The 26307-nt window shown below is 45.0% G+C and overlaps 1 protein-coding gene across 6 annotated transcripts in view; it reads right to left on the reverse strand.

The window, feature by feature from the left end:
- Positions 1-26307, reverse strand: part of PIP5K1B (phosphatidylinositol-4-phosphate 5-kinase type 1 beta) — a 290962-nt gene that overhangs the window by 75777 nt on the left and 188878 nt on the right. For all 6 annotated transcript variants that reach the window (XM_032306741.1, XM_032306742.1, XM_032306743.1 and 3 more), the window contains 4 exons: positions 6940-7151; positions 5316-5399; positions 5142-5190; positions 2511-2595 (listed from right to left, as the gene is read on the reverse strand). In XM_032306741.1, the coding sequence (XP_032162632.1) occupies positions 2511-2595; positions 5142-5190; positions 5316-5399; positions 6940-7151 (430 nt within the window). The remainder of the gene's footprint in view (positions 1-2510; positions 2596-5141; positions 5191-5315; positions 5400-6939; positions 7152-26307) is intronic.

Consider the following 26307-nt stretch of genomic DNA (forward strand, 5'->3'; position numbering starts at 1 on the left):
GTGATACTGAGCATCTTTTCATGTGTCTGCTGGCCGTCTGTATGCCTTCTTTGGAAAAAAAAAGTCTATTCAAGTCCTCTGCCCATTTTTTGATGACATTTTTTTGTGTGTGTTGAGTTGTATAAGTTCTTCATATATTTTAGGTACTAATTCCTTATCAGATGTATCATTTGCAAGTATCTCCTTCCATTTAGTAGGTTTCCTTCACTGTGCTAAAGCTTTTTATTTTGGTGTAGTCCCACAAGTTTATTTTTGCTTTGGTTTCTGTTGCCTGAGCAGAAACATCCATTAATATTCTGCTTAGGGTGAGAGCCAAGAGATTACTTCCTATGTTTTCTTTGAGAAGTTTTAGGATTTCAGGTCTCACATTTAAGTTTTTAATCCATTTTGAGTTTATTTTTGTGTATAGTGTTAAGAAATTGATCCAGTTTCATTCTTTAGTGTGTTGCCGTCCAGTCTTCCCAGCACCATTTGTTGAAGAGACGGTCTTTCCCCCACTGTGTATTGTTCCCTTCTTTGTCATAGATTAACTGACCACGTGGGTTTGGGCTTCCTTCCAGTCTCAGTCCTATACTATTGATTTATGTGTCTATTTCTGTCCTGTTCTGATGACTACAGCTTTGTAGTATATCTTGAAATCTTCGATTGTGATACTTTCAACTTTGTTCTTGTTTTTCAAGATCACTTTGGATGTTGGGGTCTTTGGTGGTTCCATACAAGTTTTAGGATGACCTGTTCTAGTTCCGTGAAAAATATTCTTGGTATTTTGAAAGGGATGCCGTTAAATCTGTAGATTGTTTTGGGTAGTATGAATGTTTTAAAAACACTGGGTCTTCCAATGCATGCCCATGGAATATCTTAACATTTATTTGTGTCATCCTCAATTTCTTTCAGTGTTTTATAGTTTTCAGAGTACAACTATTTCACCTCCTTGGTTAAGTTTATGCTGAGGTATTTTATTATATTTGGTGCAAGTATAAATGGGATGGTTTTCTTAATTTCTCTTTCTGGTACCTCATTATTATTGTGTTGAAATGCAATGGATTGCTGTATATTAATTTTGTATCCTGTGACTTTAATGAATTCATCAATCAGTTCTGGTAGTTTTTTGGTGGAGTCTTTGGGGTTTTCTACATATGTAGTGTAATGTCATCTGCAAATAGTGAAAATCTGACTTCTTTGCCAATCTGGATGGCCTTATTTCTTTTTCTTGTTTGATTGCTGTGGTCACAACTTCCACAGCTGCAGAGTGGACATCCTTGTCTTGTTCCTGATCCTAGAAGAAAATCTCTTAGTCTTTCACCATTGGGTATAGTGTTAATTGTGGATTTTTCATGTATGTCCTTTATTGTGTTGAGGTATGTTCCTTCTAAGCCTAGTTTGTGGAGGTGTTTTTTTTTTTTTTTTTTTTAAACAGGAATGAATGTTGTACTTTGTCCAATGCTTTTCCTGCATCTATTGAGGTGATCATATGGTTTCTTTCTTTTACTTGTTAATGTGATATATCACGCTTTTATATATCCCATTAGAATTTGTTGTGCAGGGTGCTTGGGTGGCTCAGTCACTAAGAGTGTCTGCCTTTGGTTCAGGTCATGATCCCGGCGTCCTGGGATACAGTCTCATGTCGAACTCTCTGCTCCGTGGGGGTGTCTGCTTCTCCTTCTGCCCCTCCCCCACTCGTTCTCTCAATCTCTCCAATAAAAAAAAATGTAAAAAAAAAGAATTTGTTGTCCATTTATGTATGCAAACCAATAACTCTCTCTCTCTCTCTGTGTGTGTGTGTGTATCTATACGTATCTGTATCTGTAAGAACTAAATGGGATGCCTGGGTTGCACAGTCAGTTACGCGGCTTCCTTCAGCTCAGGACATGACCCCGGGGTCCTGGGATCGAGTCCCACATCGGGCTCCTTGTTCAGCACGGAGCCTGCTTCTCCCTCCGCCTGCTGCTTTCTCTAACAAATGAATAGATAAAATCTTTAAGAAAAAGATTTCAGTTATTTGAGAGAGAGCATGCGGGTATGTGCATGTGAGTGGGAGGAGGAGCAGAGGGGGAGGGAAAGGGAGAGGGAGAGAATACCAAGCAGAGTCTTCGCTGGGCGCAGAGCCGGTCATGGGGCCCAACCTTGATCCTAAGATCATGACCTGAGCCAAAATCAACAGTTGGACACTCAACCGAATGAGCCACCCAGGTGGCCCATAAATGGACCTTTATTATGATTTTTATTTTAAATATTATTCAATTTAATTGCACCATAATATATATACCCAATATAAGATAAGGTTTGACATGTAGGCAGTTTCTATTTTTTCTACCACAAACTAGGACTCTAATGATTATGGCATCAGTAAATACCTAATCAAACACTTCATCATAATTACTAAGTCACCACAGCTTATGGAGATGAAGAGTCCAAACCCTTCTAATAACAATCTTGCAAAGATTGCCCAGAGTAAAGTCAGTAAGCTAAAAGTTAAAAAAAAAAAAAAAAAAGATTCCTAAGAATCTTACCTTGAATTTTCTTGAAAACTCTGGAATTCATAAACTTCAGAAACCTGTCAGCGTAAAAGCTTGGTCGATGAACGGAAACGGTATCCTGGAAGGACAAAGCAGGTGGCACAGGTTTACCTCTCGGATCACTGCAAGCCAGAAGAGACATCTACGCAATCGGTTCTCAGCCGGCCCAACGTCCTGAGCCAGGAGGCGTGGATGCTGGCAGCCGGAAATGAGCGGTATGTGTCACCTGTGCGACCCATGGTGCCCAGGAGGGAGACTGGGGAAACGGGCGTAAAGGCCCCGTGGGCAAAGTTTCCAGATATTCCTGAGGAAAGAGAGTGCGGAGAGGGGCATGGGGGAGCCAGCCAAAGGACGCTGCTTTATAAAACGAAACAGCTGATTCTCACTCCACTGTGTGCCCTGTGAAGCTTTTAGATTTTTTTTTTTTTTTAAACATACAGGCAACCAGTGTTTCATCTAAAATAAAGGATAATACTGTTTTCGGTCAGGGACAAAAATTGGGGACATATGCAAAACAACCCTAATGTAAGAGTGACACGGAGGTTAAAAAGAAAATAGTGTGGTTTCGTCTCGTAGTAATCAGGTACACGGACACCGGGAAGACTCCTCGGGGACAAGACTGACTGATGACCTCCGCTATGCTGAATTATCTACTAATTAGGTAGAATTGAACTGAATTGAATTGCATTTTATTATAAATCCAGGAAAGGAGATGGATGAAGAAGCTAATTCTACATGTTTATTCAGTTATCACGTATCTGCTAACCGAGATGCACGTTTCTAGAAAGAGTAAATGTGCCGTTTTCATTCTACGTTTGTGGATTCTAATAGGAGAAGTTCTGAAAATTTAAATTTAGATGGTATAAAGCAGCTGCTCTGGGTTTGGAAGAAAACACCCACATTGGACCAGAGGTCTGGAGACCTGGTTCTGATGTTAGTTCCAGCCTTAATACAGCTGTGTGATCCAGGAAGAAGGCAGGGCCTCGGTGCCTCTATTTTTTTTTTTTTTTTTAAATCTGTGAAACAGGGCATTATAGGAGGCATAAGGTCATTCTGTAAACAGCGTGTTATGAAGGACACAGTACAGAGAAAGCCTCTTTGACCAAGGCCTACTGGTCCTCTAGCCCGTTAGGGATGCTGTAGAGGTGGGCATTTCCGGCTGGTCTGACACGCAGCTCCTGTGTGAAATGGACACATACGACAGGCACAGTAACTTAGAAATATCTTATGGTGCAAGATGATTGAGACTCGGACCTTGCCTTCCAAGAGAGACTGGACCGTGTTTCTCTTTGGTGGGAAGAAACATTGCTTAAGTAAGAGGCACATTTGCAAACAAACAAAAATGAGTCTTATTCACTGATTTCACAATTCCACAAATACATGCTCAATACAGAGATACTCTTAAGAAAACACCAAACCCAGCAGAATGGAAGATGTGTTTTAACTAGGCAAAGGTAGGGGCCTCTCAGCAGCATCTGACCAGTGGAGAACTAAGTCAATTCCATCAGAAATCTTAGCCTGGTGACAGGGAATTAACATTGTCTCAGAAAACAGAAGGAGAAGTGTTTAATATTTCCCTTCCATGATGAAGATGTTATTCAGTCTCTACTTCAGTCAGCTTAGTCAGGAAGGGAAAAAAATGAACCTACCATCTTGGCTTTTAAATAGAAGAAATCTTTGACCTGAATAATAAGCCAACATTTAATTCTTAGAAACAAACCCGTGACCCTGTTACAAGTGCGTTCTGAGGAAGCCCGTTCCTCAGCCTGTAGACAAACGCAGACCTTTCACGCTGGAAGGTTATTACCAGTTTTCCACAGAACTGAGGCAGTGGAAAGTGTTCTTTCCAATAAAGGAGAAGAATGATATCTATAATTTATCTTCTCTCAAAGGAAAGCATCTGCTAACATCTTTTTTTAAAAAAAAAGGTGTGAGCAAATCTTGGACCGATACCTTCTTTGGAAGTGTCACTTTAGGTTATTAACTGAGGGAGACTGAGGCCAGTAAACGTTCTGTCAGCAGCAAAAAGTTCAAATCAACAACCCAGAGAGGAACGTGCATGTGTGTTATGTGGGTTGAGAGAGAGAGCGGGGCTGGGGGAGGGAGGCTGTTGGTGGATAGTTGATTGTTTTCTTTGATTATACAATTCTGAGGTCAACAGATATCCTCATGCCAGTCAGTCTTAGTTCTATATCCAATCATAAATTCATATGTCTTGTGTTGAAAACTAAAGGGCATCATTTTATTTTATCCTTATATCAGTCCAATGAGGCAAGTACTAGGTACTATTACCATGTCTCTTGGAGAGATGGGAAACCAGGCCAAGAGAGGCCAAATCACAAGCAACGTGTCTGGCAGGTTCAAATCCCGGGCTGTGGACCACCAAAGTCAGGTTCAGACCACGCCAGAGCTCAGTCTTGTGAGAACCTCATTGCAACTGTCCTCCTGAGCTTCCGGGGCCCAGGCAGAGAGTCTTCCCTTCTTCCCAGCACCCTCTCCTTTCATAAGTGTGTCCAGATTTCACGCAAAAATAAGACATCATTTTCTCTGCTGACATGACTTCCTCTAGGAAGTCTGAGAAATCAGAAAAATATATAGATATCAAGGAACATGATAATCACATACCCCATCATAGACCAGAGCTTTCCAGGAATGTTCTAGCTTCTTCATTAACCTAAACATAAAGACACAGAAACATACAAATGAGAATGTAAAATCACTCCCATGCAGTGGATTTTCAGAATACCTTTTGTTGATTTATTTTGAAATAAGGAAAGGCTACTTCCCCAAATCTCTTACCTATATGATTGCAGAATATCAATAATGCCCATAAATAAAAGTAGTTTTTCTCCCTTATGGCTTTTAGCTGGAATGCCTCCCATTCTGTTGATAGAGCAAGAGAGAAGATAGTTTATGACATATAATGGGAAGTTAAAAATCACTTCTAATAAACAGACTAAATAAAAATGGACAACTTTAAGAATTCTGGGCTCCCAGTCTTTTTTTTTTTTTTTTTTTGCCTCGGGTAAGGTCTCCCTGGGAATCCAGAATGCTGAACTTCCCACACAGGAGAATGAAAATGTAGCTGTTGACTCAGGACAGCTGGACAGGAAGAATCCAAACAAAAAACCATTCCTATTTTAAAACTACAGGAACGAATTTTTAAAGTATTTTTTAAATACTCCCCTTTAAAAATGCAATGCTTTTACCTATTTGCTGTGAAGTGTTAACATATTTAAAAGAACCCATTCCTAGGAGGCCAAGGACCACTATTAGCATTTGGTAAACCCGTCTAGTGTAAATGCGTGTGTGTAGGTGTTTATTAGTCCACAAAAGCAACAATTTAACATGCTTTATAACTTGAATTCTTCAATCGCTAAGTGATTAGACATTTGCTTGTATTCAATGCTAATGTGTTTTTTATGGCTCTATAGTTTTTTATACTGATACAGAATCCCTTGTTTAATCGACTATTGGGCATTTAGATAGATGGAGAAGTGAGGATTTTTTAAAAGTTTGATATGTATTCCTTTATAAAAGTGAAATATGGGGGCGCCTGGGTGGCTCAGTGGGTTAAAGCCTCTGATTTTGGCTCAGGTCATGATCTCAGGGTCCTGGGATCAAGCCCTGCATTGGGCTCTCTGCTCAGCGAGGAGCCTGCTTCCTCCTCTCTCTCTGCCTGCCTCTCTGCCTACTTGTGATCTCTGTCTGTCAAATAAATAAATAAAATCTTGACCAAAAAAAAGAAAAAGTGAAATATGCCCGTGATTTAATCATTGTTGGAGACTCCTAAAAGGCAGATCGCTAACGGCCAAGGAAAGCGGCGCCTTCCGTTCCCTCTCTTGTACAGCTGGTCAATGCACGTGACAATCAGCCGCGGCAGTAATTTTCCTTGGTTGCAATTGTTTCTGTTCGTCAGTGTGGACTTTATATATGCAAACGGATCCTGCAGTTACCAGCACATCTGGCTAAGGCAAGAGACCACATCTGCCAGGGGGTAAAGGATCCGGCAGAAGAGAGTTCTCTCCTGCAGACGAGGAGCTCTGAATGACGAATGCAATTCCGACCCTGTGTCTGCTTAAATACGCGTTGATTCAAATTCAAAGTATTTTCTCCCTGTTGTGGGGGACGTTTTGAATATGGAGCCAGTGGGGGTAGCCAGAAACACTTTCGGCCATTGTTCCGAAATGGAGCCATTGGAAAAAAGCGAGCACACGGGGGAAAGAATGGTAATCGCCGGAAGCACCGCCATGCATCTAGTTACCCGGAGAGGAGCAGAAATGAAGGCTGCTCGACCCATTTTAGCACCGGGTATGAATCCGTTCTCAAAGAGTCCTCATGGAGGAAACATGATTGAGTGTCATTACCCACTGCCGTGGGCCGCCACGACCCGGAGGGTGCGCAGGAGGGCGGGTGCACTTACGTGTCCGGGTTCTCTGCGATGATCCCATCTCCAGGTTTGCCCGGACCCTGGATGGATTCCATCGCCGTGGAATAGAGGACCTTCTGCATCCCGGACCGCTTAGCATCAGGCACATTCTGGGAGTTCTCCTCTTCCTTCTCTTTGAGGGAGTGGTCCAAGATGTGGATTCCCAGCAAAAGGCTATAGTCCATGATTTTGAAGCTCTCCAGCACCTGCGGAAGAAAAAGAACCAGGTGGCCGGTCAACAGAAGGGGGTAAGTCTCAGCGGCAGAGAATCAGAGAGTTCTAGAGACGCAGATGCACAGCTCCCGCGTCCCTTCCAGGGCATGGCAGATGGAGGAAAACCAAAATAAAAATATTTGAGGTTATTATTACGTCAAGTTTATTTTATTTATTATTTATTTATTTATTTATTTATTTTTAAAAGATTTTATTTATTTATTTGACAGACAGAAATCACAAGTAGACGGAGAGGCAGGCAGAGAGAGAGGAGGAAGCAGGCTCCCCGCTGAGCAGAGAGCCGGATGTGGGACTCGATCCCAGGACGCTGGGATCATGACCTGAGCCGAAGGCAGCGGCTTAACCCACTGAGCCACCCAGGCGCCCCTATTAGGTCAAGTTTAGTAGGGATTATCACAACGGCTCCAAGATGGTATTTTTTATGCAAACCTAAAGCAAGCACAGCTTTTCCTAACCCTCCGTGAACGCTTCCCTCGTAACATTTATTGAGCACTTCCCACATGCCAGGTTCTAAGGAGGTCACTCAGATCCAACCCTCACAACTCTTCGGACGAGGTACTACCACTGTCTCTATTTTACAGAGGAATAAAATGAGCCAGAGGGAGACAAGGTAATTCGTTCGGTATCACACAGCTTAGAAGTGGCACTGTGGGGATGTGAACCCAGGCAGTCACCTCCAGTGGCCACACTCTTTTTTTTTTTTTTTAAGATTTTATTTGCCAGACAGAGAAAGAGAGTACACACAAGCAGGCAGAGAGGCAGGCAGAAGCAGGCTCCTTATCAAGCAAGGAGCCGGATGTGGGACTCGATCCCAGAACCCTGGGACCATGACCTGAGCTGAAGGCAGAGGCTTAACCAACTGAGCCACCCAGGCGTCCCCAGTGGCCACACTCTTAAACACCAGAGCACAGACACCCCCAACTAAGGGTCTCTACATGCTTGTATCCTCCTCCGCACGAGGACTCAGCCAGAATGTGTTTCTGTCTGAATTCCGTTCTCTACATCTTAACCTTGCTGGTCTCCTTGGGAAAGCTGGCGTTTCCAAGTGGCCATTCGGTTCCCAGCAGAAGTGTTTTTAAAAAAATTATGATCTCAATAAACAACAGGCCTTCATGCTTAGTTATCCGCTCAGCAAACAGTGGGGAAGAGAAGGAACGAAGAGTAGCTGAAGGCAGCCACACAGAGGAGGGAGAGACGCTCTGACAGGAAAATGGCGGGAAATAAGGTCAAGGGAAGAGGGAATGCGCATGCGTTCCCGGGGTGGGCGGGGCTTTGACACTCCGGAGGCTTCTTCCAGGGAGGAAGAGTATTCAGGAGAGCATGAAAATGGGGTGTTTTCCTCTATGATAAACTTCTTCTCCTAGTGGGCTGAGACTTCTAAACGCCTGGCGTTTCTCACACAAAGCTGCTCAGGAAATCAAAACCAGCCCAGAAATGAAGACAAGCCTGCGTGGCAGAACAGTTGTCTCTGAATCAGCAGGATAATCTGTCGCTGTACCCCAGTTAGGGAATGTCTTTGAGGGGCAGAGTGCATGATAACTCTTTAACCAGAGACTGAAGACCCAGAATGCCATAGGCTTTCCTCATTACTCGTTAGCCCAAATGTTTATTTATATATTTTAAAGATTTTTAAAAAATTTTAAATTCAATTTAGTTAACACACAGTATGTTATTAGTTTCAGGGGAGCCCGACTGCTCTTTGATCAGACATTTATGATAGAGATATAGCAATCAGGGGTTGGACCCGAGGATTTATACACCTGTGGCCCCTGTAAGGGGGGTCTGTGAACTATGACATAGCGGGCCTTCCAGAAATACGGTTATCCCTGGGTCTCACGCATCAACGAGGAAAAACGAAAGGGGGCTGCCCATGAGTATCAATTATTCAGAGTATCAATGATTCATCGCTCAGTTTACTCAACTAAGTACTTCAAAAAAGGAGGCAGGCAAGAGCTGAGTGTAGAGTCTTACTATTTAAGAGGTTTACGCCATGGAACTTTCTAACCCAAGAGAGTGACCCGATAGTCATGTGGACCCAGCTTCCCTAACCTAAGAAGAAGTGGAGTCAAGGATGAAGGCAGAGGGAAGGGTGGCAGGAAGAGTTCCTCACCACTGCCCCGATGATTCGGCAGCCAACCCATTGGCTGGGTCGCCAGGGAGACCAATCAGCCCCTTCCTCATGCCTCCATGAGGAAGTCCGATAAGAAAGCAAGCCAGCTTTGTATCACGGTTGCCAAGGACCCAACCTCTTTCGAAGAAACACTAACAGATATTGGACACTTTCTTCAGACAAAAGCAAGAGTAGAAGGACCTGGGTGCCTGGGCGGCTCAGTTGGTTAAGCAACTGCCATCGGCTCAGATCATGATCCCAGAGTCTCAGGATCGAGTCCCGCATCGGGCTCCCAGCTCCACGGGGAGTCTGCTTTTCCCTCTGACCTTCTCCCCTCTCATGTTCTCTCTCACTGTCTCTCTCTCTCTCAAATAAATAAATATAATCTTAAAAAAAAAAAAAGTAGAAGGACCTTAGCTTTTGTAACTGTCAACCATACTGAAAGGGTGTCTTGGAAGCAGCGCCCCCTCAGACGGCGTCATAGTCCTGCCCGGGGATCACCACCTGCAGACACCAGGTTTCTGACTCCCAGGTACCAGAGCTCGCGTGTCCCTTCCTAGAGAGGCTTTGGGGTAAGGACCTAAAAGATAAAGGGCACGGACTCTGACCTAGGCAGGTCACATCGCCTCCCTATGCCAGTTTCCTCCTCTGCGGAAGGCTGACATTATTATTTCACACAGCAGAAGGTGCTTGTGAAAATTCAACATGGAAATGCAGAGAAAGTGCCTGGAAAAATTCTTGGTACAGGGAAAATACCCAATTAGCTGCTAGGTACCCTCATCCTGACTATAAGTCACGGAGACTCATGGCTCACACTGGTGTGAGAGGCTACAGAACTTGTCTTGATGTAAACACCCTTGAAGTGACACTTCTGACTACAAAAATGCACAAAAAGCCCAAAAAATACGACTGCATTTTTGGCCAGCTTACCAGCGCCCTTTGGGCCCCTTTAAAAGTTCTGGGTTGAGTGTCTGATGGGAAATGGACAGCTGGCCGCACCACAGTTCTGGTCCAAGGGCTCTAACTCCACGGCCCCGCCATCTGGGCCAACAGTCCCGTCGTCAGTGAGCAAAATTCACAGCCTCATGCTCTGCGCGGCCCAGACGCCCCACTGCTAAGTGTCCCCACACAGCAGTACTCAGGCTCCAAAATCAAATTCTAATCAGACCCTGGGACTGTGCTGTGGGCATTCCTGCCAGGCATCCCGCACGCTTACAGCGAGGTGTGGGGAAATGGAAAGGTCCTTGTGAACGTCCCAATTCTTTCTCTCTCCTCCGCAGAGTATCGGCAAGGCAGTTCTGCTTGTTAAAAAGCCTCTTTATCAAGTATTTTCCCTTAAATTCCCAATGCAAGATTCAACCTGAACCGTCTGGTTTGTACTCAGAGGCTCTTCTCCCGCCTAAGGACAGGCCAAACAGAACGGGTGTCTTTTATAAGTGATCCAAAGTCAGGCCGGGGTCCAGTTTTAATTCCTGATGTTTTCCTGATTTTCTGATGCTTTAAACTCGCCAAATATTTGTCCTGGTTTATTTAAAACAACAACAATAACAAGCCTCCAGAGAGAATTCACTATGAAAAAGCTACAACTAACTTTTTAAAAGCGAATCATTTTCTCTGTGTTCTCAAGCTGGATCGTCAGAGACCCTGAAGGGTACTGAATTGTTTCTAGGAAGCCTGGCTCCTGCTTTCAGAGTGAAAAGCTTAAAAAAGAGGAGTCTGCACAGAAGGACCATGGACTTACCTCTGGAAAGACCAACATCTACCTTTCCCTCATTATAATGCCCAAATCTCCACCCAATCAGGGAAGCACAAGCCGCATTTATAGAACTTCTAATGCACGTATAGGCGCGTTAGCTTAAGGCGTCTGAATGACCTTCTGTCCATGTCTACAGCTGGTAACAAGGCTTCCCTGTCTAAATACTCATCCTAACCCCAAATAAGAGACACCCACCCACGGTTACCTGGGCAGCCAGGGCTTTGCAAGTCATTCCCTGTGATCTCTTTTTTCGCTGCAAAGAAAAGTTCTCTTTGTGGGACAACCACCCCCCCCAACCACAAAAAAAAGATAAATTCTATTCCCACTGTGTGGGAAGTGACCATGATAGTTAGATTTGGGGTTAGGTAAAGTCATCATCTACCAAAAAAAAAGAAAAAAAAAAAGGAAGAAGAAGAGAAATATATAGGCATATATTTTAAGTCAAATTCCAAAACTTCCGTAATGAAAAAAAAAAAAAAATTCTGGGAACAGATTTTAGTCACGTGCCCTGCAGATCTGCATCAATTAGGAACAAAATAGTTGTTATGCATATCCTCCCCGTTCCTTAATTAAAGGAATCAAATATATCTGCCAAAATCTTAGCACGTGTGAGCCTCGGGAGTGTGCAACATTCTGCGACATGACAGACACCCATCAGTCAAGTCTGTCACTCAGGGGCGAAAACACTCTTTTTCTAGAATGTCTGCCTGACCTGGCTGTGGCTGGTGGGTTTTGTAGCTGAGTGTTTGCTGTGCAAAACGGTATTTATTGTCAAAGCCAGATTTCTCCTCCTTCTCTCTCAAGGACTATTTTAAGACAATAACAATACTGGAAGATAGTAAAAAAAAAAAAAAAAATTCAGTGTTGGAGCATCTGGTACAAAAATCCTGAAGACATGATCAAACCTCTCTATTCCCAAAGAAAGCATCTTCTTTAGGTTCTTATCCCTGGGCACTATGTTGGGAAGACTCTTACTCATAGAATTTCTATAGAATTTATGAACCAATGTGGGAAATGTGATGTTGTCACTGCGGTCCTCCCTCCATGGCTAAAGGTCAGCAAGACTGCCTGCTCCTCCTGCTCCGTTTCCACCTTCTGTGCCCACACTCGCTGCACACTGTTCCTGTCCCCTTCTAGAAGGAGCGGGAGCAGCTGGGCGGTGGGTGAGGCTCATGGTTCTGGAGCCAGGCAGTCTGGTTTCACTCATGGCTTCCCCATGTGTCCCTGTGCAAGGTACGGAGCTGTTCTGCGCCGTGTTCCCTCATCTGTAAAAGAGAGACAATGGGAACTCTGACCTTAGAGGGTTACTGTGCAGACCGAGTTAATCCACATCCAGTCTTAGGACATACAGGATATACAGAGATATACAGTAACCAGGATATACAGAGAACCCAATCAATGGGAACGACTACTGTCACTGTTATTCTGCCTCCTGTAGGCTCATCCCTGCTGACCATCGCCCCTGGAGTCCCCACTTGCCCTCAGCCTTTGTTCCCTGCCTTCCTGTTTGTCTTTGCCTGCCTTTCCTTTAGTGAACATCTTCGTTCTCTCTTAACACTTTTCTCTCTCTACTTTACAGCAGTGACATTCTGCTGAAATTGAGCCTCTAGCCGGTCCTAGGCACCAAGGAAGTTGCTAGAACTTCAGGGGTAAGTAAAATTGACAATACCATCCTCAAAATTACCCAATTACAGACTAGAATAAGGCCTGGAAGGAGGAAATCAGGCTGCTGTGGAGACACCCCACACAAGGGGTACCTATTTTTTTTTTTTTTAAAGATTTTATTTATTTATTTGACAGAGAGAAATTACAAGTAGATGGAGAGGCAGGCAGAGAGAGAGAGAGGGAAGCAGGCTCCCTGCTGAGCAGAGAGCCCGATGCGGGACCCGATCCCAGGACCCTGAGATCATGACCTGAGCCGAAGGCAGCGGCTTAAACCACTGAGCCACCCAGGCGCCCCAAGGGGTACCTATTTTTGAATGAGGAGTATTTCAACAGTCCAGATAAGAGACGGTATTTGACATTCCATACACATTTTAGTATTATTTGTTCTGGTTTGTTCCTGGATAGCCAAAGCCATCTTGAAAGAGAATAACAAAGCTGGAGGAATCATAATTCCAAGATCCACTACAAAGGTATGGTGATCCAAACACAATGGGACTAGCATGCAGACAGACAGATCAGTGGACTACAACAGGGGGCCGGAAATAAGCCCATACCTATATAGCCGACTCGTCTATGACAAAAGCAGCAAGAATTTTCAAATGGGGGAAAAGATGGTCACTCTGTCAACAAATGGTGTTGGGAGAACTGGACAGCTACATGCATGCAAAAGAATGAAACTAGACGACTTTCCAAACCCTCTGCAAAAACAAACCCAGTATGGATTAAAGACCTGAAAGTGAGAGTGGAAACCATACAAATCCTAAAAACAGCATAGGCAGTCATCACTCTGACATCAGCCATAGCAACACTTTTCTAGGTATGTCTCTTGAGGCAAAGGAAACAAAGGCAAGATTCAACTATTCGGACTGTATCAAAACAAACACCTTTGGCCGAGTGAGGGAAACCATCCACAAAACAAAAAGCAACCTACTGAATGGAAGAAGATGTTTGCAAATGACAGATCCACTAAGGAGTTAATATCCAAAATATATGAACTTACACAACGTAACACCAAAAAAACAACATCCTCACTAAAAAATGGCCAGAGGACCGAATAGACCATTTTTTCAAAGAAGACATTCAGATGGCCAACAGACACAAGAAAAAATGCTCAACATCACTTATCATCAGGGAAATCGTGAGCACGGCATGATGTTTAAACTTGTCTCATCACTAGGCTGTACACCTGAAACTAATTTAACATTATGTGTCAACTACACTCAAATAAAAAATTTCCCAAAAAAGATGATAACTTGAATATGGATGGCAGCAGGGGAGTTTGAGGGAGAAGTGGAAAAAAATTCTGAGCATCTCTTAGCACATAGATTCTAGCTATTATCTCTCTACGGACAATTCCCAAAATCTTTTCTTTAGGTCAAACTCTTTCCTAAGCTCTTGGCCTGTGTATTTCCAATGGACTTCGGGACATTCCTAAACTTCTATGCAACTGTCTAGCTATACCCCTTAAATCTTATTTTTCCCCCAAAGCAGTTCCTTTCCCTCATTTCTCTCTCTTACTCCATATCAGTCTGTGGATTTCAGACGTCCTGACTCCTTTTCCTTCCACTAAGCTGCCCAATCCAGCAGCTTCTACAAATGGAACATTCCTTTGTGCTAATGCTTTGATTTCAACTTCTCTTTCTCCCACCTTCCCATCTATTTTAGATGCCCTCGCTTGACCAGGTTGTGTCACACCCATAGGTCAAAGCCTTCAGCCTCTCACCATGGCTTACGTGACACTGAAGGTTCTTGCTACTGTGGCCCCAGCCAACATCTGCCTGTTATTTAACATCTGTCTAGGGACCTCTTCCAGGCTGGTCAAGCTAGAATCACTTACTTACCCATAAATGTGCCCCAAAGGTGTCATTCATTCTGTTTCTTCTGGAAGGTCCTTCCTATTCTTTTCAATTCTTACTGGTTTTTCAAAGCCTGTCTCATCTCTTAGCTTCACGAAAACTAGACTCATGATCTCCATAAAATGTTGAGAACACATCCCCCCTCTGAAAATTGAAGCACATTATCAGATCCCTCCATGGGATAAAACTTGGGTTGTATCTGTATTTTTCCTACCATACGCACCAGACTGTTCTGCTCACCAAAGGCTTGTTTTGCTTTGTTCCCTGCTGTGTATTCCGATCAGAGCAGAAATGTCTATTTTTTTATACTGCTATCCATGTGGGCAAGCAAATGAAAACCAAAATATTCAGTAGCAAAGAACACAGAGCCCTACATCTTCCATCTCAAATATAAGAACTTGATAACTGCATTTCAAGATCACATGGCTTGTGAAAAACCTTTAGCACTGAAAGTATTGACTGTGATTACATCCTCTGTATTGTCAGAAGAATAAAGCTAATAGCGTTTTCAAAACTACCCACACTAGGGGTATTTGTAAACACCATGTTAAGGCTGTTACAGAGACTTTATATTTACTGATTAGTAGGCATACAACTAAAAGGCAGATACGAGGCTAGCTTATTTTGCCATAAACTAGGCTGATCTTAGAGTCTAGGAAGAATGTCACTTTTTAGGACACTTTTGCAAAGAGAGGGTGTCACAAGTGGGATCACCTTCAAGGACTACTACACCAACCAAGAGTGCTCAGCGTTGGCTCTCTGTTCTGAAACACAGCTCAGGGCCTGCTTACTTTTCTTGCCCTCTGTCTCTCCGCATTTCCAATCTGTAAGGGATGTGGAGTTAAGCAGATATGAGGCTGAGAAAGGATCATCACTGGATGAGTCCCAAAGACCTTCTGAAAAACAGCCACATTTAAAATTTGGCACCCAGTACCAAAAGATAATAAGTGTGGCCAAGATAAAGATAGAAGGTGGTCAAGTAATGTGGACATGATACTTGATGCAAAATGGAGAAGGACTGGGATTCCAGGAGGAAAAGAGATGCTTCAGTAATCAGATCTTAGGCAACCAAGGTTTCTTCTAATTACTTCTCATGTCACAGGGGTTCTGATGGAAATTAGTCCATTCAGTAAATATTTTCTTGAACACTTACTATGTGCTAGGCAGTCTCTTGTTTGGAAGCCCCTGGAGCATTGTGGCTACCCTATGACAGAACCAGAACAGCACCATTTTACAGGTCTAGTCAGTGGTCATCAGCATCTGCTAACATCATGGAAAGAAAGACATCCTGACACTACATGCCTCCTGGTGAGAGGAAAACAACTCCAAAAACAAAGTCAAACCCAAGTTTGACTAATCCTGTGGATCCAACAACCGATCTAAAGGAAAAACAGGGGAGAGATGCACATGTTAAAAGAAACTGTGGGGACATCATCAGCAACAGCTGGACTGTTGGAAAAACAAATCAATTTCTTCACCAAATATCCTCATAAAGAACAAATGCGTGACTGAGTCGGGGGAGGGGTGGTGCTTGACATGTAGCCCTTGTTTCAACACTATTGAAACTGTTTCTGAAACAGTTAGAAATTTGAACACTGACTGGGAAGAATTAATGTTGTAAAGGCATGATAATACAATTATGATTTTTTTTTTTTTTAAAGGAGGGTTTAGTTTTCAGGGATTCTTCACGTTTGAGAAAAATAATGCGATGCCCAGAATGTGCTTCAGATTCAGTGGGGGGAGGGGGCTGTGGGAAGACACACGTTTGGCCCTGAGCTGAAAATCCACAAAGCTGGGTACAGGGCACACTGGGGTCCTTCACACTGTTCTGTCCACTTCTGCATATACTTGAACTTCTTAAAAATAAAGTTTAATATACTGAGGTGTTTCGATGAAATGCATTTGCATTCTGTTTAGAGGTAACTTCCTACTATCTCTGCTGAGGGCAGACTAGAGATGGCAGAGGTAAAGATGAAAATGAATTACTTGGGATCTTAGCTAAAATGGTTAAAGCAGGAAACTTGCTATCTTTGACCCTCGTCTCCCCTGATCACAGAACAACCAAATGTGGAGCCGACAGGAAGATGTCTCAAAGTCGCTGAGTAATTTTTCCAGCTGGCCTACAGTCTAGTCCTTAAATAAAGAAGAAAATGATAGGCAAAAGCATTTGTGTTAACTCCACACTACAAGCCAACCCAGTCCTGAGGCTTTGATGCAGGTGGATGTCCCTGGACACATCGGTGTAGGGTCAAATATATCCAAGGGTCTGCCTTTCCACCCAGAGCAGGCTCTTTGGAGTGTATACGGCTCCTGAATTACTGCAGGTACAAGTCAGTTAGAGCTGAATATTGCCTTTTAAATTTAATTTAATTTCCTCAATAATGCTCGGAGTGTTCCTTGCTAATATAATAAAGAGAAAAAAACAGGCTTTGACAAGCCACACAGTTTTGGCTGGTAACGCAGACAGAAATAAATATTCAGTTCTTAGCCTGGTTATGGCAATCATGTGTTTTTCACTGTGTCTAACGCAGTGATTTAGAATTCGGGGCTGTGCTGCGTTGACCTGTTTTTGCGCTCACTTGAAAAGTCTGCAGTCATCAAAGCATACCTTAGACTCTAGAGGCCATCTACCATTTTCAAAGATTACATGTGACTATAGATGTATATGTATACATACATATACATGTATATATCATATAGAAGTTACACATTATGTACATATTAAGTTACATATTACTATATATCATTTAGAAGTTACGCAATATGTAACTTCCATATTGGGTGAGTTTTGGGTTGTTTCTTTATACTTGGTTTCTATAAATAAACATGTCTTAATATATTATTTTGTAAACATGTTTAAATGTCATGTATTACAAGGGCCAAGTCCTTCCGATTAGAGATTATCTGGGGGCTGGCAAGCTGTTTGTTGAGACTTGCAGGCCACGCTTGGCACATGTTTCCACATCCACTCCAATAAATGAGGGGAAATTCAGCCACTTGTCTTCCCCCTCTCTGGGTAAAGAAGAAATCGCACCCCCTTCGCCCTCTCTGCTCCCTCTAATGGACAGAGAAAGAAAAATGGGAGAGTGTCTGTCCGCCATGAATAAGAGCTTGATGGTTTAGATGTGACTGTAAACTCCAAGCTTCTTAAAGGTAAGGATTGTAGTCTATTCTTTTTTTTTTTTTTTTTTTTTGTACCTCCCACAGACTTTGCACAGAGCCTTACACTAACCAACCACTCAAAATGACTTGCTGAAAGCAAGGACAGAAGGTGAGGACAGAAGAGTTATACTTGCCCGATCAAAGCCCGCATTTCAAAATGTCTTTGAAGGAAGAACAGTGGCGACATCAAAGGAACATTCGCTTGCAGGGGAAGGACCTGATAATAAGTGTTGACTGATACTGACGGCGATGAAGAGCTATTTGCTGGATCCAAAGCCTCTCCGAGGCCAGTATGTGCTGATCTTTTGGGAAGACCTAGAACTAGTATGTGGCCCGAGAAGTACCTTGCCTTTCACAAGGCAGTCACCCGGGGTTCCTTCCTGCAGCAGCGTGGGGACTCAGCCCTGGATGTCAAAAGAATAAAATAAAGCCCTATTCAAATCAAATTGATTTTCCCCATGAGAAGTGTTCCCAGTTGCCGGAGTTGAAAGCGTCTGGGAGGAAGACAAGATCTTGCTTGACAGGCACACAGCCCAAGTTAGGGGTAACATGCCACAAGACCGTTCTGCACTGTTTCCTAAACTTTGGATCATTTCCCAGACCCAGGAAACTCTCTAAAACTCCTTCGATCTCTGCAACTTAGTCAGTCACCAGATTCCCGAAGTTTCTCCTAAACTATGTAGCCTCAACTCCATTTTCTAAGCTACTGGGGTTTGCTGCTTTTTGTCTCCTTTGGTTTGGGTGTTGACAGCCCTGCTCTATGTCACAAGGTCATCTATGTGACAGACGGGTGCTGGCATCCACAACCGGATCCACACTGGCCAACCTCAAAGCCTTCAAAGGCAGAGTTGCCACCGTCATACCCGCCCGAAGCCACGTCCCCTTCCTGCTACAGCTCCCTTCTCTGGTTTCCCAGGACTCCCAGTGAGGAGGGGAGAGAGCCCTTGGGGACATTTCCTTCCTTCTCCTGTCTCCCGTGGGATATTGTGTAAGTCGTTCCACTTGGGAACCTACACAGATCTTACCTCTAGATTTCTGTTCAACTACAGAATCACAGATAGGCTGGTTCTTTACACACCAACGCAGAAAGCCCTAAATGCATCAGACACAGCATTGTTCTACTTCATAAACCCAAGGACTTCAATTTCCATTAAGTTCAATTATTGTATATTTCTTTTTTTAATAAATAAATTTTTTTTAAAGATTTTGTTTATTTGAGAGAGAGAGAGAGAATAAGAGAGAAAGAGCATCAGAGGAGTGAGGGGCAGAAAGAGACGTAGACTCCCCACCAGGCAGGGAGCCTGATACGGGACTAGATCCTGGGACTCCAGGATCCTGACCTGAGCCAAAGGCAGAGGCTTTAACCCACTGAACCACCCAAGTGCCCCAATTATTGTATATTTCTATTTCTTTGCGTTGTTACTTCAAATGAAAGCTGCTTAGACACAGGACCACCACCACCCCTCGGGGAAGATCTGAGTTGTCTAATTTTAGGTGATCTTTTAGGAGGAAAAGGAAGAGGAGTTACTTGGGGCCAACGAAGTTATTTTCAGCTTCCCAGTGCCATTCCTTCTGTAGAAATTTTCATAGCACTCCATTTGGTTTGGAGCGAGGGTTAAAACAAATACTGACTTGATAATCCTGTCATTTCTGTGGCTGATGAAAATTCTTGAAAGCTGCTCACACCGGAGCCAAGAGCACATCGAGAGCCCAATCTCCCTCTGCACAACATGTGAAAAAGCATCTCCGAAAACCACTGAACTCCACCGGGCCCATCACACTTCCTGGAAAGAAGTTTTGCTTTTAAGTTGATAGGATTTCACACACGCGCATGTTGGTCCCGGCTGGTGAGTGTTAATGGGCTTGCTTACACTTTCCAATAAACGTTTAACATTCAATATTTGGGTTACTAACTTTATTTTGTGTTCCACAGTCCTTTGGTACGGTTTTCCTCTCTCCTTCTGTTGGTGAAGAAAGTTGCAAGATTCCACAACCTCCTCGCCCTGTCCGACGGAACTCTCTAATTTGACAGAGACTCCCCTACAGTTACGTCTCCACCAGCTCCTTGTCAGAGCGGGAAAACCAGTCCCCGGACGCTTCCAGCCCAGTCGGCTTGAATCCGTGCTGGTCCTTAGTTTTCGTTCTGGGAGATGTTCCCTTTTTGCACCTACAGACGCCTTAGAGGGCGCACCCTGGGAGGGGGGGGCCTGCGTCTGGAGTCAGAGACCCCTGGGTGTAAGTCGTGACCCATCACATGAGCTCTGGGGCCCTGGGAAGTGTCACCTGCCCCGAGTCTCCATATCTTCATCTTGGAGAGGACATCACACCACGTCACAGGGCCGGTGTGAGGATCGATGAGAGCCCAACTACAATGTCAAGGGCGGCTCTGGTTCAGAGCGAGTCCACAGTAAATGTCACCTGAACCCCACCTGCCGATCCGATGAGCCTTGGAAATACGTCTTTACTGTCCAGGAAATCACGTGTTAAGCACTGTGTACATCTATTTTAGGATTATATATTATGTACGATGCGTTCTACATGCTAAGCCACTTTGGTATCCCCAGGTGCTGTTTAAGAGGGAAACCTGCCTGCCTCCACCCCAAACGGGAAAAGCTGGTTTTGCAGAGTGTGGAGAATTACATGTCTGGCTCGCACTGAGGTATCCCCTGGCAGGTAGAAGGTTAAGAACAACAACACAGAAGAGTTACTGGACTTCTGAAGGCTCCCTCGAACTCTCTCGAGCTGACCATCTCGCCTTCCTTAACTACCAGCAGAACCACCTGCCACTCCCCACCTGCACCACAGCTGAGCTGAAGCCACCAGCAAAAGCCCAGTGAGACATCAGTCCCCTTCCAGGACCGACGAACAGCTGTGCTGCAGGCTTCAACGGGGCCACTAGGCACCACCTAAATAAACTCATCTCCCTAGGGCTTCCCCAAAGGACTAACACTGAGCCAATCACGATGCTTTGAAGTGATTTCAGGGGTAGGAAAATGAAGTTGTATAGTTTCTGTTCTCCTGGGGACCAGATCTTAGTAAACAAACATTAAACACGTACCCAAGTAATTACAAAATAAATCAGAAACAGAAATAACAGCAAAGGCTGTAATGTAGATTTAGACAAAGTCCAATGAGCACTCAAGTCCCCTAGAAAGGCTTATTACTAGAAACACATGTGGCGAAGTCCTGTACCTTTGGCCTCGCCTTCTCAGGAACCCCTAACGATTGCATTAAGTCCCACAGATGCGATCAGCCATTCCACCCAACCCGAAGCTTTTCCGTTTCATTGGTCACCAATATCCTACTGTTCCCCCCTAAATCCTTTCCTATTGAATGTGTCTTTTGCTTTGCTGGAGTATCTACTCAAGTAAGTTTTAAACAAGAGACTTCAATGCACATCTGTCCAAAGAGCTAAAACAAAAAGTACCAACAACAGCAAATGCCAGTGAGAATGAAGAGAAATCCGATCGCTCAAGACTGCCAGCGGGCATGGGAAACGGCGCAATGGCTCCAGGAAAGAGTTCGGCAGGCAGAACCCTACAACACTGAACGTGTGCTTCCCAGGAGACACAGCGAGTACACTCGGCATTTCTACCAGAGAAATGCACTACGCTTATGTAAAAACCTGCGTGCAAACGTTGACAGCAGCTTTGTATGGAACAGTCCAGCACTAGGGAAGCTCACATGTTCTCCAGCAGTTGAATGGCTCGACGGTGGTATGTCCACACCATGCAATGGAAAAGGGGCAGGCGTGATACACATGGTAACTTGGATGGACTGCATGTGCCTTCTGCAGAGTGAAAAAAGTCAATCTTGGAACAAAGCCTCAAAGACTTCATTTATATGGCATTCTTGATATGACAAAATGAGAGAGAGAGAGGAAACAGACTGGAGGTCGCAAGGGTTTGGGGAGGGGTCGGGAGGGAGAGAGGTGGCTCTGGTTATGTATAAGGGGGGTAACATGAAGAACTGTTCCATACTTGACTGTGGTGGTCCAGTCTACTTGTATATGCACAGAATTGCAAAAAATCACCGCACATATGCCCAAGCAGTCACACGATGAGTGTACGTCAAACTGGTAAAATCAAGGTCAGTGCACAGTACCAATGTCAATTTCCCGATTCTGATACTAGACTCAGGTCATACGAGATGTTCCACTGGGGAAACCAGGTGGAGACTATCTATGACCTCTCTGTATCATTCTTCCCAACTACCTATGAATGTAGAATGATCTCAAAATGAGCATCTCTGTAAAAGAGGATTTGTAAGTAGAAAACTTTTTCCAGTCCTTGAGAATGTGATAATGTCTTTATTCTCACAAGGAAATCTAGCTTGGCCAGGCAAAGACATCTACGTCCATAATTTGTTTCTCCCAGACTAGAGTGTGGAAGGCACTGTTCTACTCTTTCCCAGGGACCTTTGCGATTCTTTCCAGTTCAAACAGTTTGATTCTAGGAGTTGGTTTTATTTATTTGCTCAGCAACTTTGACTTTGCTTTCTGTTTATATTGCGATGGTATCAAAATAATAACAGCATACAGAGCGTGACTCATGACCTGAGATGCTGGAGCACGTCAAATATTCCGTGGGATTAGAGTGTAAAACGTAATTTGAAGGACAGTGAATTTATCTATGCCTTTTTGGGGCAAGTCATCTTTTTTTTTTTTTTTTTTTAAGGATTTATTTATTTTTTAGAAAGAAAGAGTGAGAGAGTGTGAATGCAGGAGTGGGGGGAGGGGCCGAGGGAGGGGAGAGAGAGAATCCCAAGCTGATTCCTCGCTGAGTGTGGAGTCCTATGCAGGGCTTGATCCTATGACCCTGGAGATCATGACTTGAGCCGGAACCAGGAGTCAGAAGCTTAACCAACTGAGCCACCCAGGTGCCCCACAGATAATCTTTCAAGGTATGGTATAGAGATGTGGAGTTGGTAACACGCCTGAACTTAACAGAAATGAGATCTGAAGTGGTTTTTCCTCTTTAAGGGTAATTGGGAGTGATGACTCCAGTGCAACCAACACAAAAAAGTAAGAAGAAACTGTCTAAGTGCAAGAAACTAATGCTGAACAAAATTACAGCTAAGGGCTGAGCACAAGCCAGAATGCTAAATTAAGTAGTGAAGAAAATCATCGGCTTGGTGACCCGTGCCCACAGCTCAGAAGAGAATCCGATCAACACACTTAGAGCTTGCCATCCGCAGCTAGAAAGAAAGATCCCACTCTGCGCATCCAGAAGGCTCAGTCTTCTTAGGACCGGTCTCATTAAATTCTGAGAACCAATTAATATTTATGGTGACAGACATTTGTGTGAAGAAAGAAAATTCGTCCCACACTAGTTAAAGATTAATAACTTTGCTGCTCAACACAAAATGATAATAAATGTAAAATAAGTCATTTGGGCCATAATTAATTACCAGGACTGTGCCCGCTAGGACTCCCACTTGCAGGAGTGAGAAATATTTGGATTATCAACACGAGTTCTCACTAATGTACTTTGCATCCATGTCATTCCCCCACAGTTATCAATAAATATTGTACGATATACTAATTTGTCAAGTTAATTAAGTGACAGGGGACTCTTTAATTTTTCATAGTTAAGTTATGTCGGAGAAGAAATAATTATAGTAAATTAAAAATGAACATAAAAATAGTTCCTAATTATTCTCCTAAAATTAACACATAAATTTCAATTCGAAAGAATTTTTTACATGATCTTGTAAGGTACTGAGTATAGACAGGCCAGATACTGGGCTTGGCAGGGAAGGAACCAGAATGAGCTTTGGCCTTTGAGACAGACTAGCTAGGGAGACAAGACATATGCCCAAAGATGACATGGGTCAGCATTCAATAAAGTCCAATCTCGTGACTTCTACGAGACTGCTTCTATGGGAAAACAGCTGAAAGATAAATCCACTTTTGTTACACAAATGGCCTAAGACAGGCACAATCAGTTCTGTTTTTCAAAATAATCCCAAATGATTAAAAATGGAGATCATCTGCCTCACTACATTCTCAGTGCCAACCTGGCAGGCACAGCAGGGAAAGCGGGTACCTCCTCCAAAATGGGCAGAACTCAGAAATCTGCCTCGATACACACAAGTCACCAAAGATAGATTTTCTTGGAGATGTGACCCCAGCGCGTCTGTCACCCAACAGTTTCTCGCGCTTACTCCTAGGCTCAAAAACGTAGTTCAAGAAACATGTGCTAAGCATCAGACGACGTAGACATAGTGAGAGATGACGGTTTGATGCTCGAGCTCAAGGACCTGCATGCGAATGAATAAGAGAGTGAGCGAAATCCCACAAAAGAGGTCACTCCAGGGCGCCGGGGAGCCACAGCATGGTGGTCTCCGAGGAAGTGACCCCCCGGGGAAGGGTGGGGGGGAGTCCCGAGAGGAGCGTGGGAGGGCGTGGGGAAGCAGGGTGGGGAAGGAGAGCCCTGCAGAGGGACACAGGCAGGGAGGCCCAAACCTTCACAGACTGGGTCCAGGAGATGGGAACGGCTGGAGAGAGAAGGTGCTTCGGACAGAGGCAAGAGGAGGCCAAAAAGGAAGTGGAAGGAGCATCTGGAGAAGGTACCGGGACCAGAGCAAGAGGGATCTCGGGGTCCCAAGCTAGGAAGAGTGGGGCTTTGGCTCATGGGCAATGGGGAGCCTCACTTAGAGGACCTTAAGGGACCGGCGTCTTCGGAGCAGTAACTGAGGCAGGCTTGAGGACACGCCGCAAGGCAATGACCTTGAAAATCAGTAAAGATGCTCCTGCAAAGAAAGGCCCCAGGAACGAATCACCAGGGTCTCAGTAAAGGCAGCGGCTGTGTATAGGCAGTGACGGGGGCAGCTCCAAGAGTTACTTAGGAGGCAGACTGGACGGGGCACGGCGACTTACTGAGTACAAAGCAATGCCTCTCAGCTTGTTCATCACGTGGGGATGGTTTGAATAAACCCTGCTTCCTGTTTTTGAGAGCAACAAGTGAGCTAGGATGTCCCGGAGGGTGCTCGTCCCCACGCCCACCCTGGGCCAAGCTCACTTGCGGGTGTAGACGGCCGTCCACGGCAGGCAGAGGGGGAGGCCGGAGCAGCAGAAATGCTTCCAGAAAGGGGACCCGGGGATCTACAGGCCCACTTCTCCCAGAAGCTGCCAATAACGTGGCGACTGCGGGGAGCCCAGGATCTGGATCCCGGCTTCTGGAAAGAGCCTCTGCTCGAATCGTATGGGAGGAAGCTCGGCACGTTTGAAAGATACACCGCATTTCGTTTTCTAGGAGAGTGCCAAGCGGCTGGGCGCTCTGTGGACGAGGGGGCCAGGGATGGACCAACACAGGGCCCAAGCTCGGGCCGGGGAAGCCCGGGAAAGCTGAGCGGGGCTGCTCCAAGGATCCTGGCAGAAAACAGCTCTCTGTGCGGAGGGGCAGATCAGGCCATTTGGGACACAAGGGTCCAGAAGCAGCTCTGACTGGGACCGACACCGACGGAAGGAGATTGTGGGCTGCAGGACACAACAGACACCGGTGAAGCCGGGTCAGTAAGCCTTGCAGGTGTCTTCCGGCCAGTGGGCACGCAACGGGAATGGGATCCTGGGGCCTGAGATGTCAAGCCAAGAAAATGAGAGCAGTGAACGGGCAGAAAGCGAGAGGCCAGCCAAGAGGTCGGGAGGTTTATCATAACTGCTTGGAGCAACAGATGAGCTGGGGTCCGAAGGTCTGGGATTCTTGGATCTGCCACTTCTAAGCTTTTAAGGGGACCCTGGCACGGCCAGAAAGCGCCTTTTGACATGCTCTTCTCTCCTGTCTCATATGCTCTCCCTTACCATTAATGGCGGCAATGCCCAAGACTTCCAGGTCTCGGGCCATGTCCTGCTCCTTCATGTCTAGCTTCCATTGTTCTCTCTTCCGAAACACATCTCTACCTGCTTTGCCTGCCTGGACAACTCTTCCCCAAACCGAAGCCCTGTCGTCACCTACTCTGATCCGCCCATAGCCTGAGAATATTATTACTGCACCTAATACGCTGTATGACAACGATCAGACATGGTGGTCCTTTGCCTCATGTTGGCACATAGTGGGCCTGCGGCGCATGTCCGACAAGTGAATGAAAGGACGTATCTTAAGATGGGCCCGGTACACCTTCCTGTGGCTGGGCTGCTGATGGGGTAAGGCTTAGTCCCCTGCCCGCTGGGGGTTTGGCGGTAGCACTTCATGGAGACCAAGGGCCGTGCACCACAGATAGCACTGGAGCTAGCCTTGGGGCGACCCCCCATCTTCCCCGCATCTCCGCAGCACCCCGGCCTACACTGAAGCTCAGTCCTGAAGAGTGAGGGGGATGTGAGGCCGAGAGACACCCTCAGCAACGCCAACCACACAACCAACCCGTTCCAGCATCCAGGGTGGTGGCTCTTTGGAGGGATAACCTGAAGAGGGATGGCAGATCGCTGCCCAGCTCCAGGACGGCGACTCTGAGCTTGGGACGAGGTTTGGGTGGGGCGGGGGGGTCCCGGGCTCCAGGGGATTCAGGAGTTGTGGAATGGATAAGCACTTTTTTGGGGAGACAGTTCACAGTTTCCGTCAGTTTTGCCAAGAGACCCATGA

This window comes from Mustela erminea, chromosome 12 (assembly GCF_009829155.1).
Source record: "Mustela erminea isolate mMusErm1 chromosome 12, mMusErm1.Pri, whole genome shotgun sequence".
Taxonomy (NCBI): Eukaryota; Metazoa; Chordata; class Mammalia; order Carnivora; family Mustelidae; genus Mustela; species Mustela erminea.